The sequence below is a fragment of the Phoca vitulina genome, unplaced genomic scaffold (genome assembly GCF_004348235.1).
Source record: "Phoca vitulina isolate PV1807 unplaced genomic scaffold, GSC_HSeal_1.0 scaffold45, whole genome shotgun sequence".
Lineage (NCBI taxonomy): Eukaryota > Metazoa > Chordata > Mammalia > Carnivora > Phocidae > Phoca > Phoca vitulina.
Window position 1 is genome coordinate 3369174 of NW_022589748.1, and position 14358 is coordinate 3383531.

At 43.6% G+C, this 14358-nt stretch overlaps 1 protein-coding gene across 1 annotated transcript; it reads right to left on the reverse strand.

Moving 5' to 3' along the window:
• Positions 1-8531: 8531 nt before the first annotated feature.
• On the reverse strand, positions 8532-9058 carry LOC116648654 (40S ribosomal protein S20-like). The gene has a single exon (XM_032430771.1). It carries the CDS (start codon positions 8946-8948, stop codon positions 8589-8591), a length of 360 nt encoding a protein of 119 aa, XP_032286662.1. The 5' UTR covers positions 8949-9058; the 3' UTR covers positions 8532-8588.
• Between the last annotated feature and the right edge of the window lie 5300 nt (positions 9059-14358).

Below are 14358 nucleotides of genomic sequence, written 5' to 3' on the forward strand. Positions count from 1 at the left end.
AATCTTTAAAAAAAAAAAAAAGAAACCATCACAGTGAATGTGCAAAACAAAAGCAAAAACGGGAAAAAAAAAACAAAACTTTAAAGCTACCAGAGGGGAAAAATGCTGATTATCTAACCATAATGATGAGGGAGCAGAAGGCAAGCTGAGGACAAATCACAGCTGACACCCCACAACCACCCTCCAGCCCCCCAGCCCCTCCACCCCCAACTCCTGGGTGGGATATGTGTGACTTTCCTCCAGGAAACTCCCGACTGTCTTTTTTTAATTCATTTGAGAGAGAGAGCACAAGCAGGGGAAGAGGCAAAGGGAGAGGGAGAGGGAGAAGCAGACCCCCGGTTAAGGTGGAGCTCGATCCCAGGACTTAGACATCATGACCTGAGCCACCCAGGAGACCCTCCAGGCTGTCTTAACGTTAATGCTTTGTTAGAGGGAAAAACCACCTTAGCTTGACAATAGCAAGGCCTCCAGTGTCCTCAGGGTCTTCTTTAGCAAATGAAAGTCCTTTTGGGCACCTCCCTTTTTCCTTACCTCCCCCAACTCCCAAGTATATAACCAGCCATTACTCACAACCCCAGGGTGGCAGCTTTTTCTGCCCGCAGGTCTTTAATAAAAATCACCTTTTTGCACCAAAGATGTCTCAAGAATTCTTTCTTGGCCATTGGCTCGGGACCTCACCAATATTCCAAAACTACATCAGTAAGACTGACAGCAGAGGGGTGCCTCCTGGCTGGCTCAGTCAGAGGAGCGTGCAACTCTTTTTTTTTTTTTTTTAAAGATTTTATTTATTTATCTGAGAGAGAGAGAATGGGAGACAGAGAGCATGAGAGGGGGAGGATCAGAGGGAGAAGCACACTCCCCGCTGAGCAGGGAGCCCGATGTGGGACTCGATCCCGGGACTCCAGGATCATGAACCGAGCCGAAGGCAGTCGCTTAACCAACTGAGCCACCCAGGTGCCCCATGGAGCGTGCAACTCTTGATCTCGGGGTCATGAGTTTGAGCTAACTTAAAAAATAAAAAGAGTTCTAGGGTCCTTATCTTGTTTGGGATTAATTTTAGGCTTTGTTGAATCAAAAATGCATGCTGGATACTGAATGACAATTTCTAAAATACTTTAAATAGAATTATTATAAGAAAGGTTGGGGGAAGGAATAAAAGGTATTGACCAATTTAATACAATGACATAAATAATTCAAATACATCAGTAATCACAATAAATGCAAATGGACTAACCTGCCAATTAAAGGGTTATATGATTATATGCTATTAATAATATTTAACCATCTGCTATTCGCAAGAGGCTCACCTAAAAATACAAAGATTCAGAAAGGCTAAATGTAAGGAAATGAGGGAAAAACATGCAAAGCAAAAGAAAGCTGGTGAGCAGGTGTGTCCCACACATTAGTATGGACATAGTCAAGCAGACTTTAAGTCAAAAACAGAACAAAACAAAACCCTAGTAGGAATAAAGAGGGTCACTACATGATGTTAAAAGGATCAGTTGACCAAGAAGATAAAAGAATTTAAACGTGTATGCCCATAACAACAGTCTCCAAATACAGAATGCAAAAATTTAGACTTATGAAAATAAATTTGACAAATCCACAATCACAGTGAAAGACATTAAAATACCTCCCCCACCAGTTGAGAGCTAGATCAAGCAGACAAAAATTGGTATGGACAAAAAAGATTTAAACGACCTTCATAGGGGTGCCTGACTGGCTCAGTCGGAAGAGCGTGGGATCCTTGATCTTAGGGTCGTGAGTTTGACCCCAATGTTGAGTGTAAAGATTACTTAAACAAAAAATCCTGGGGTACCTGGGTGGCTCAGTCAGTTAAGCATCTGATTTTGGCTCAGGTCATGATCTCAGCTCAGGTCATGATCTCGGTGTCCTGGGATGGAGCCTGACGGTGGGCTCTGTACTCTGCAGGGTGTCTGCTTTTCCCTTTCACTCTCGCTCTGCCCCTCCCCTTGCTCAGGCTCTCAATCTCCCCCCACCCTCTAATAAATAAATAAATAAAGTATTTAAAAAATAAAAAATCTAAAAAACAAAATAGAAATAAACTACCCTCATAAAGCTCCATATGTGATAATTACAGAATACACATGGACCAGTTTCAAAAACTGACCACATGCTAAGTTAGAAACAACTCTTAATAAATACCAAAAAATTGGGCGCCTGGGTGGCTCAGTTGTTTAAGCGACTGCCTTCAGCTCAGGTCATGATCCTGGAGTCCCGGGATCGAGTCCCGCATCGGGCTCCCTGCTCGGTGGGGAGTCTGCTTCTCCCTCTGACTCTCCCCCTCTCATGCTCTCTCTCTATCACTCTCTCTCTCAATAAACAAATAAAAATCTTTAATAAATAAATAAATAAATACCAAAAAATTACTATCATGCATATCATATTCTCTGGCTACATTACAATATAGAGAGAACTCAGTGAGACAAAACATAAGCAAATCCCCATGCATTCAAAACTTGAAAATAGGGGCACCTGGGTGGCTCAGTTGGTTAGGCAGCTGCCTTCGGTTCAGGTCATGATCCCAGGATCCTGGGATCGAGTCCCACATCGGGCTCCCTGCTCAGCGGGGAGTCTGCTTCTCCCTCTCCCTCTGATCTCTCTCGCTCTCACTCTCTTGAATAAATAAATTAAAAAAAAAAAAAAAACTTGAAAATACACTTCTCAGCATTTACTAGTCAAAGAAGAAATGAAAACGCCATATAACAAAACTGGGAGGATATGGCTACAGGAATACGTAAGGCAAAATTCATAACCTTAAATACACATGTTAGAAATAAAGACCAAAAGTCAGTGAGCTGGGCAGTCAACTCAGAAAGGTAGAGGGGGATAAAACAAAACAGAAAAATCCCAAAGAAAGAATAAAAGAAACAATAAAATTGAGAACAAATGAAAGAGGGGCCTCCAACCCAAAATTGGGTCTTTTAAAAGCCTAATAAATCCTTTGGCAAAAGATGTAAAGAGAGAGAGAGAATAGAAATAAAAACTATTGGAAGGAAAAAGGACCATATTATAGATACAGGAGAGGTTGCCCTATGAACCACTTCAGGATAGTAAATTTTAAATCTTACATGGAATAGGTAATATGTCTTTTTTTTTAATTTAAATTCCATTAGCCAACTTATAGTACATCATTAGTTTCAGATGGAATAGGTAATATGTCTTAAAAATATAACTTACCAGGGCGCCTGGGTGCCTCAGTCAGTTAAGCAATCTGCCTTCAGCTCAGGTCATGATCCCAGGGTCTCGGGATCAAGTCCCTCCTCAGGCTCACTGCTCAGTGGGGAGCCTGCTTCTCCCTCTTCTCTGCCGCTCCATCCTGCTCGTGCTCTATCTCTCCCTCTCAAATAAATAAAGTCTTTAAAAAAAAAAAGAAAAAGAAAACTCTGATAAGTGAATGTTTAAAAAAAAAAGTAACTTACCAAGACGTATTTAAGAAACTGAAAAACCACGGGCACCTGGATGGCTCAGTTGGTTGAGCGTCAGACTTTGGTTTCAGCTCAAGTCATGGTCTCAGGAACCATCGAGCCCCATGTCGGGCTCCAAGCTCAGCGGGGAGCCTGCTGGAGATCCTCTCCCTCTGCCCCTGTTTGCTCTTTCTCTCTCTCTAAAATAAATAAATAAATCTTTAAGAAAAAAAGGAATCGAAAACTCAAATCTGTAACCATTTCTGAAATGGGTAGTTTAATACCCAACCACCCACTGGTTCTAGTGAGGGGATGGATAAATACTTGTGGTTTATTCATACAATGGAATACCATATAGCTGTTCAAAAGAATGAACTTGTTCCACAAACATCAACATGAGTCAATCCGAGAAATATACTTTGGGATGGAAATGTACAAAAGGAACCAAAAAGGAATGGTACAGTCTGATACCACTGTATAAAATGGTAGAATACAAACTCAGTGGCCATCCTGGTTCCTTAGAGAGGAAAAGGCTGTATGTAAGTCAGCAGGGAGAGGTGGGGGCCATGGAGCCCAGCATGGCCTGAGGGGGTTGATACTCCGCTCCAGTGCCTGGTGCCACAAACAAATAAAAGCCCACAGTCATCAGATCTTCCCAGTGTTTGAAGACAAACAAGAAATCAAGACATTTGAGCGAATTATGTTCCAATTCTTTGAAAGACTTATGTCGGGGGTGGAGAGTCTTCTGTAGGAGGGTAAATTTGGTCCATGGATCCCCAGGTTGTGACTTTGGCCCAAGCCACAAGAAGTCAGGTCTAGGTTTGAGAAGCAGCTCTGGGGAGGACCGGCCGATCCGTGAGCCTGGGAGCAACCTCGATTCTGCCCAGTGAGTAAATGACTCCAGCCTTGTGACCTCAGGCGTCACGGGGCCAGACTACACGACCACAGTTTCCTTGGCTAGGGTCCTCAGAGCCAAGGGGCCCCCAGCTACGGCCCTGGGCATCCCTTACTTCTTCTCCCTGCTCCATCCCCCTCTTGTGACCCAGAGGCCTAGGGAGCCAGACCTCAGGTGTCCAGAGGCCAAAAGGCTAAAATCAGTCTTGTGCTAAAGGAGACAACTGTCCAGTGGGGAAGGGAGGTAACGTAAATGACCAGCTGCCACAATACTGCCTGACGACGCGATCAAAGGGGCACACCTGGGAGAAACAAGGAAGTTTTCATATTGTAATAATCACAGTAATAAGTACTATGTGAAATACATATTGGCACATCTAGCATTATGCTAAGAGCATTCTATGACGGAGCTCATTTAATCCTGATAACCAAACCTCATGAGGTAGAACGTGATGATACAGACAATGCTAGGGTTTTGCATTTATTTTTTTATTATTATTATTTTTTTAAAGATTTTATTTATTTATCTGACAGAGAGAGACACAGCGAGAGAGGGAACACAAGCAGGGGGAGTGGGAGAGGGAGAAGCAGGCTTCCTGCGGAGCAAGGAGCCCCATGCGGGGCTCGATCCCAGGACCCTGAGATCATGACCTGAGCCAAAGGCAGACGCTTAATGACTGAGCCACCCAGGTGCCCCAATTTTTTTATTTTTTAATTTAAATTCAATTAATTAACATACAGTGTATTATTAGTTTCAGAGGTAGAATTCAGTGATTCATCAGTCCTATATAATAATACCCAGTGCTCACTACATCACGTACCTTCCTTAATGTCCATCACCCACTTACCACATCCCCCCACCCCTCCAGCAAAGGCATTTCGCATTTATTTCACAAAATTTCTTTCTTTTTTTTTTTTAAGATTTTATTTATTTATTTGAGAGAGAGAGAATGTGCACACAGGGGAGAGGCAGAAGGAGAGGGAAAGTATTTAAGCAGACTCTACCCTGTGCGCAGAGCCCGACATAGGGCTCAATCTCATGACCCGGAGATCATGACCTAAGCTGAAACCAAGAGTTGGACGCTTCATCAACTGAGCCACTGAGGTGCCCCCACAAAATTTATTTCTAAAAAGTGTTTAGGATGCATGAGCTAAGGTCAGTGAAATTAAACATTTATTGTATTGCAAATACAAATATTTTAACAAAATATTAAGTTAAAACTTATATTTATAAAAAACATTAATGTTTAGCAGATTAAAAAGGATAAAAATTGGGGCGCCTGGGTGGCTCCACCATTAAGCGTCTGCCTTCGGCTCAGGTCATGATCCCAGGGTCCTGGGATCGAGCCCTGCATCAGGCTCCCTGCTCCGCGGGAAGCCTGCTTCTCCCTCTCCCACTCCCCCTGCTTGTGTTCCCTCTCTCGCTGTTTCTCTGTCAAATAAATAAATAAAATCTTAAAAAAATTTAAAAAAAGAGTCCTTTTAAAAAATAAAGCATATTGGGGTGCCTGGCTGGCTCAGTGGCTGGAGCATGCAACTTTTGATCTCAGGGTTGTAAGTTTCAGCCTCACTATGGGTGTACAGATTACTTAAAAACAAAATCTTGACGGGTGCCTGGGTGACTCAGTCGGTTAAGCGTCTGCCTTCAGCTCAGGTCATGATCCCAGGGTCCTGGGATTAAGTCTCGCGTGGAGCTCTGTGCTTAGTGGAGAGCCTACTTCTCCCTCTCCCTCTGCTGCTCCCCCTGCTTGTGCTCTCTCTCTCTGTGTCAGATAAATAAATAAAATCTTTAAAAAAAAATCTTGAAAATAAAATAAAGCATATGAAACCAAAGATATAAGAAAACCATAGATCAATATCCTTTATGATTACAGATACAAAAATCCTCAACAGGTGGCGCCTGGGTGGCTCAGTCGTTAAGCGTCTGCCTTCGGCTCAGGTCGTGATCCCGGAGTCCTGGGATCGAGCCCCGCATCGGGCTCCCTGCTCTGTGGGAAGCCTGCTTCTCCCTCTCCCACTCCCCCTGCTTGTGTTCTCTCTCTCGCTGTGTATCTCTCTCTGTCAAATAAATAAACAAAATCTTTAAAAAAAAAAAAAAAAAAAATCCTCAACAAAGTACTAGCAAATCAAACCCAGCAATAAATAAAAAGGATTCTACACCATGACCAAGTGGGATTTATACCCAGAATACAAGGTTGCTTTAACATCCAAAAATCTATTAATGTAATATACTACATCAATAGAATAAGGACAAAACCTCAAAAAAAAAAAAAAAAAAAACACACAGAAAAAGCATTTGACAAAATTCAATATCCCTTCATGATAAGTCACTCAAAAGCTAGCAACACGAGGTAAAAGCATGGCTGGCTCAGTTGGTAAAAGCATGAGACTCCTGATCTCGGGGTCTTGAGTTTAGCCCCACATTAGACATAGAGTCTACTTAAAAACAAACAAACAAACAATAACAACAATAACAAAACCATCAACAAAAGAGAACGGTCTTTCTGATACAGGGCATTTATGAAAAACCCACAGCCTATGTCATACTCAATGGTGAGAGATTGGATGTTTTCCTCCTAAGATCAGGAACAAAAGAAGGATGCCTACTCTCACCACTTCTGTTCAAAATTATAATCTTTTTCCAGAGCAATGAGGCTAGAAAATGAAATAAAAATGAATCTAGATTGGAAAGGGAGAAGTAAAATGACCTCTATTTGCAGATGACATGATCTTATACAGGGAAAACCCTAAGGAATCCACTTCAAAGCTATTAAAACTACCAAGTGGGATTCAGCAAGGTTGCAGTTTACAAGATCGACACATGAAAGTCAATGGTATTTCTATACATTAACAATGAGCAAACTGAAAAAGAACTTCCACTTTACAATGGCATCAAAAACTACTTGGGAATAAATTTAACAAAAGAAGTACAAAACTCATATAATTGACCCTTGAACAACACAGATTGAACCGTGTGGGTTCACTTACACGTGGATTTTTTTTTTGATACAGTGCAATAATGTAAATATATTTTCCTTATGATTTTCCCAATAACATTTTCTTTTCTCTGGCTTACCCTAAGAATACAGTCTATAATATGTATATTAAAATATGTTAATCGACTATTTATGTTATCAGTAAGGCTTCTAGTCAACAGTAAGCTACTAGTAGTTAAGTTTTGAGGAAGCCAAAAGTTATACACAGGCTCTCAAACACGCAGGGGGGCCGGGACCTCTAGCCCCCGTGTTGTTTGAGCATCAACTGTACTCTGAAAACTGCAGAACGTTGGTGAAAGAAATAAATGGCAACCTAAATAAATGTTCACAGATCTGAAGACTTAAGCTGGCAATATTCCCAAATCAATCTGCAGCCTCAATGCCATGCCTACTGATATCCTAGCTGACTTCTCTCAAGAGAATGACAAATTGATCCTAAAATTCATATGGAGGGGCGCCTGGGTGGCTCAGTCATTAAGCGTCTGCCTTCGGCTCAGGTCATGATCCCAGGGTCCTGGGATCGAGCCCCACATCGGGCTCCCTGCTCGGCGGGAAGCCTGCTTCTCCCTCTCCCACTCCCCCTGCTTGTGTTCCCTCTCTCGCTGTGTCTCTCTCTGTCAGATAAACAAATAAAATCTTTAAAAACATAAAATAAAATAAAATAAAATTCATATGGAAATTCAAGAGACCTCAAATAGCCAAAACAATCTTGAAAAAAAAAGGAACAGAATTGGACGACTCACATTTCTTGAAAACTCACTGCAAAGCAACAGTGATCAAGACACTGAGGTGCTGGTATAAGGCTAGACTCATAGACCAAGAGAATAGAGAGTCCAGAAATAAACTCACATATTTACAGTCAAATTATTTTTTTAAAGATTTATTTATTTATTTATTTATTTATTTATTTTTTAAGATTATATTTATTTATTTGACAGAGAGAGGCATAGCGAGAGAGGGAACACAAGCAGGGGGAGTGGGAGAGGGAGAAGCAGGCTTCCCGCTGAGCAGGGAGCCCGATGCGGGGCTCGATCCCAGGACCCTGGGATCATGACCTGAGCCGAAGGCAGACGCTAAACGACTGAGCCACCCAGGCGCCCCTATTTATTTATTTTAGAGAGAGAGAGGGCACAAATGGGAGGGGCAGAGGGAGAGGCAGAGGGAAAGAATCCTCAACCAGACTCCATACCTAGCACGGAGCCTGACAAAATGATTTTTTTTTTTTTTTTTTTTTTTAACAACTGATAATCAATTTATTAAAAAGGTTGATTTAAGCATCTGCAATGGTGACTTCAACCTCAACTCCTGGCTCAATACTGATGGAAGTAATCTGCTTAACAATCTCAGAAGGACTGTGCAAATCAATGAGTCGCTTGTGGATCCTCATCTGAAAACGATCCCAGGTCTTAGAACCTTCACCACAAGGAGTTTTTCTTGTAGTGATTCTCAGAGCCTTGGTAGGCATCCGAACTGGTCCTTTCACTTTGAGATTCTTTTCCTTTGCGCCTCTGATCAAGTCAGCACATACCTTTTCCAAAGATTTTACGTTGCGGCTGGTGAGAGTAATTCTGATTCGGTGAATCGCCACCTCCAGTTCCACAGGTGTCTTTCCGGTGTCTTTAAAAGCCATGGCTGCGGCGCGGCTTCCTGACCGACTTGTTCCTCGGTGAGAGCGAACAGCGGTGAGTCAGGAGCAGGAGTGGGGCGTCCAAACCTCCGCTGTGGCTGCGACCGCGTCTTCCTCAAAGAGTTGACAAAATGATTTTTGACCGGGGCGCCTGGGTGGTTCAGTTGGTTGGGCATCCGACTCTTTGGATCTCAGCTCAGGTCTTGGTCTCAGGGTCATGAGTTCAAACCCATGTTGGGCTCCACTCTGGGTGTGGAGCCTACTTAAAAAAAAAAAAGATTTTTGATCAGGGTGCCAACACAATTCAATGGGAAAAGAACAGTCTTCAACAAATGGTGCTGGGACAACTGGATATCCACACACGAATAAATGAAGTTGAAGCCCTATGTCACATCATATATAAAAATTAACTTGGGGCACCTGGCTGTCTCAGCCATTGGAGCGTGCAACTCTTGATCTCAAGGTTAAGTTCAAGCCCCACATTGGGTGTAGACACTACTTTAAAATAAAATTTAAGGGGCGCCTGGGTAGCTCAGTCGTTAGGTGTCTGCCTTCGGCTCAGGTCATGATCCCAGGGTCCTGGGATCGAGCCCCGCATCGGGCTCCCTGCTCCACGGGAAGCCTGCTTCTCCCTTTCCCACTCCCCCTGCTTGTGTTCCCTCTCTCCCTGTGTCTCTCTCTGTCAAATAAATAAATACAATCTTTAAAAAATAAAAAAAATAATAAAATTAAATTAAAAAAAAATTAACTCAGGGCATCTGGGTGGCTCAGTTTGTTAAGCGTTTGCCTTCGGCTCAGTTCATGATCCCAGGGTCCTGGGATCAAGCCCCACATCAGGCTCCCTGCTCAGCAGGAGAGTCTGCTTCTCCCTCTCCCTCTGCCTGCCATTCCGCCTGCTTGTTCTCTCTCTGTCAGATAAATAAATAAAATCTTAAAAAAAAAAAGAACTGAAACTATAAATCTCCAGAAGAAAACATAGGCATGAATCTTTGTGACCAGATTAGGCAATGGTTTCTTAGACACGATATTTAAAGCATAAGCAACTAAATAAAACATACATAAATTGGACAGGATTAAAATTTAAAAATTTTATGCTTCAGATGACACCATTAAAAAAGTGAAAAAAAAAAAAACCAAAATGGGAGAATTCTGTAAACCATATGTCTGATAAGGGTCTTGTATCTAGATTATATAAAATACTCCTACAATTAAATAATAAGATAAACAACCCAATTTAAAAATGGGCAAAGGACCTGAATACACATTTCCCCAAATAAGATCTATAAACAGCCAATAAGCACATGCAAAGATGTTCCCGGCCATCAGGGAAATGCACATCGAAACCACGAGATACCACTTCGTATCCATGAGATGGTTATAATCAAAAAGACAGTTAACAACCAGTGTTGGCGAGGATGGGGAGACACAGGAACCCTTACACGCTGCTGGTGGGAATGTAAAATGGCGCAGCCACTTAGGAAAACAGTCTGGAAGTTCCTCAAAAAGTTAAACACAGAATTACCAAATGACCCAGCATTTCCACCTCTAGGTGTATACCCACGAGAAGGGAAAATGAGTCCACACAAAGACTTGCACACAAAAGTTCACAGCAGCATTGTTCATACGTGGCCAAAAATGGAAACAACCCAAACGTGCATCAACTGCAGAATGGATAAATAAAATGGGGTCTACTCATACAATGAAATTTTATTTGGCAATAAAAAGAACGAGACACTGATAACATGCTACAGGATGGAGGAACCCTGAAAACATTATGCTGAGTGAAAGAAGCCAGTCCCAAAGGACCACATAATGTAGGACTCCATTTATATGGAATGTCCAGAATAGGCAAATCTGTAAAGGTAGAAGGTAGATTAGTTGGGCCCTAGCTCTGGGGAGGAGGTGGGGATTTGGGAGTTAAGACTAAGGGGAGCATTGCCCATTCTTTCGGTAATGAAAATGTTCTGGGGCACCTGGGTGGCTCAATTGGTTAAGTGTTCTACTCTTGATCTCAGCTCAGGTCTGGATCTCAGGGTCAGGAGTTCAAGCCCCACATTGAGCTCCACACTGGATGTGGCAAGAGAGAGAGAGAGAGAGAGGGAGGGAGAGAGAGTGAGAAGGGGAGGGAAAGGAAGGAAGGAAGGAAGGAAGAAAGAGAAAGAAAGGGAAAGAAAGAAAGAAAGAAAGAAAGACGGGAGGGAAGGAGGAGGGAAAAAAGGGAGGGAGGAAATGAGGGAGGGGGATGGGGGAAGGAAGGAAGGAAGGAAGAAAGAAAGAAGGGAGGGAAGGAAGGGAGGGAGGAAATGTTTTAAAATTGTGTTGATGGTTACACAACTCCATAATACTACAAACCACTGAATCATATACTTTAATGGGTGAATTATATAGTATATGAATTACATCTCAATAAAACTGTCAAAAACAATCCTAATAGAGCACATGAGTGGTGCCATTATCGAATCACAGGGTCTTTGGGTCCACGGAGCTCCAGTGGCTGCGGAAGCTCTTTGCAATGCTACCCAAGTTGACGGACGGGAGGAAATGGGATGATGAAGAAAGGCTTTTAATCTAATTTTCATCGGATTCCTGTCTCCATAGAAGCAACCAGTATTTACTGAGCATCCTCTATGAGGCAGGCCCTGCTGCAGGTGCTAAGACTTTATCAGCAAGCAAAACAAACAAACAAAAACTCCCTGCTCTCAGGACAGACAGACCTTAAATGTGAAAACGATAGATGGTATCTCAAGTGAGAGAAGAGCTGGCGGGAACTGGGGACTGCTGCTATTTCCAGTAGAGCAGTTAGGGAGGGCTTCTCTGAGCAGAAGCCTAAAGGAAGCGAAGGTGGACGCCATGTGGGTATTAAGGGGACAGCAGGTGCAAAGGCTGGAAGGTTGGGGCGTTAGGTGCATGGAGCAAAGAAACCAGCGTGGCTGGGCTGAGAGCTGTAGGAGAGACAGAGAGCTGGGAGGGGAGCAGACCACAGGAGGGGCTCTGGCTCCTATTCAGGATGGGCGGGTGGGAGCAGAGACAATAGCACACCCTGATCTCAGTTTTCCAAGAAACGCTAAACCGACTGAGCCACCCAGGCATCCCGAGATCTTTTTAAACAGGTTTTTTTTTTTTCAGTAATTTTACCAAGTCCGCAAGCTTCTAGTGTTAGTGGGCTATAGTTTTGGTTACAAAGACAGCATATTCAGTGCTTTGTTTTGTTATGTTCATCATGTATAGATGGAGCACTCCACGAGTCAATTTCCATTTTCCTCATCCTCAGATTCACTTGTTTGGAAAGTCTCTGACCCAGAGTAACATGCTTGTAACGGAAGCTTTGCAGTAGCTGAACATAGATGCTTACTGAGATTCACACAGGAGCGGATCTGTACAAATCTGCAGAGTATCGGTATGTCTTTTCACAGAAATTGACTATTTAAATCACTGATCTCAATCTCAACGTAAAAATGATTCATACTCAGGTTATTTTAAATAAGGTAACAATATCACATCAACAAAACAATATTTCAGAACTTAAAAATAGCCGAATGCTAAAAACTGAGATCACACTGACTATTATTCCTGTTTTAGAGACAAAGACCTGACAGTTGACACAATTTGCCTGAGGTCACACCACTAGTAGTTAGTGGCTTGGCCAAGATTAAACACAAGCAGTTTGAAATGCAATGCACAGGCTTCACCACTAACACAAAAGGTTCCCAGAGAAAGTGGCATCTGGGTTGGGCCTTCAGGGGCAGCCCCCACTCCCAGGACTCCCGAGAACTGGTAAAGACTGGGATATGCACTCTGTAGAAGGAGTTAGGGAGCAAATTAGGACCAAAGCTCATGAGGACAACCTCAAGAGAGGCTGTGCGTCTAACTTTGTCAGGGAGGCATTTGCCATGTGGATGGAACTTTCTAGGGCTGGCTTCCATCCTCTGGATCCTGGGTGGGAGGCAGGCTGTGTGCTGGAGACCCAAAAAGAAGGGAAAGGGTTTCAGCTAGTAGTAGTGTGGCCCGAGACTGGCCCTGGGTGCTGGCTGGATAGAGAAAGGAGGATTAAGCCTGAAGTAAGGGGATGACCCCTGGATGGTCCCAGTACTGGGAGAGCCCCAGCCATCGGCCTTTCTAGAAGTCTTCCCTCTTTTTATTTCATTAATGATAGATTACCCCCCTTCTCTCTCATGTAGGGCCCTGTGGGAGATGACAGAGAACTCCCAATATGGGTTCCTGTCCCCCAGGATTTCACACTGGGAGACTTCATAATAAAAAAATGTAAGGCCACTCGAGAATAAATATTAAGGTCTCAGTAAAACTGCAAGAAAATAAATAAAAATAATAAGGTTTCCATTTAGTCAAGTGCATTTAGGTACGTTTTAAGAGTAATGGAGTTATGGGGCAGAGAGGTGGAGGGAAGGTCCAAGTTCAAACTCTGCAAGGAGAGAAGAAACCAAGTAGCCACAAGGATGCCAGGCACATAGGAGATGAGTGCTCAATACAAATTATAGTGCACCAGGAATCTTCCCAACATTTCCTCATCTAATCTTTACAACGCTTAGGAAGTGGGCGATATCCTCCCCTTTAACAGATGATAAAATTGAGACACTAAAGAGGCTAAGTAACTTGCTCAAAGTCACACAGCTAGTAAGAGGCAGACCCCAAGTAACTTGGGGTCTATCGCACAGTAAAGTGGTTTTATCACTTGGAGATAAAAAGAGATGAAAGCACAAAATGACTTAATACCTGCTGTCAATCCCAGCACCGGGATAAAGTAGCAAAAAACTGCCTAAATATAAAAGTACTGAGCACACAGTGCAAAAATCCCGAGGTTCTTTTAAATTGTGTCTAGACACAATCTCGATCACAAACCTGAGAAAGCACCAGTGTAATTAATCCTCATTGCATATCCACGCTGTGCTACAGCTAGATGAAATTCAAGTCAGTGTTGAATTCTTTCCCAGCGCGATGACCTCTGCAAAAGGGAGATGCGCCGACTCTTGCTAGTTCAGCAAACTACGCTCTAATCTCAACACCGCCACCCACCACCAACACCGAAGCCGCGAGTAGACAGGCCCCAGAAGGCGGGATTCCTAGCTGCACTCCCATCGCCTCGCACGCTCGGATCCTCACCCCTTCCGGGCCTTTCGTCCCTGTGCATTCTCAGCAAGTGCCCAGCTCGGGGCGGGGGTGGGGGGGGCGGTGCGCTCCCTGGAGGAGGTGGCCCTTACTTTGGTGTAGGCGGGCGACCCTTTGCCCAGGAAGAGGGTGTCGGAGTGGGGCCAAGCGGAGCAGGCCTCCGGGGGCCCTGCCAGGTCTGGAGTACAAAATGCTAAGCGACAGCAGGCAGCGCAGCGAGCCGGGCGCAGGGTCCCGGGCCAGCCCCAGGAGGGGCCGTCGGAGCGTGCCGAGCCAGCCACCCGAGCTT

Coding starts and splice junctions, on each gene's coding strand:
- LOC116648654 (XM_032430771.1), bottom strand. CDS start 8,948: ATGGCTTTTAAAGACACCGGAAAGACACCTGTGGAACTGGAGGTGGCG.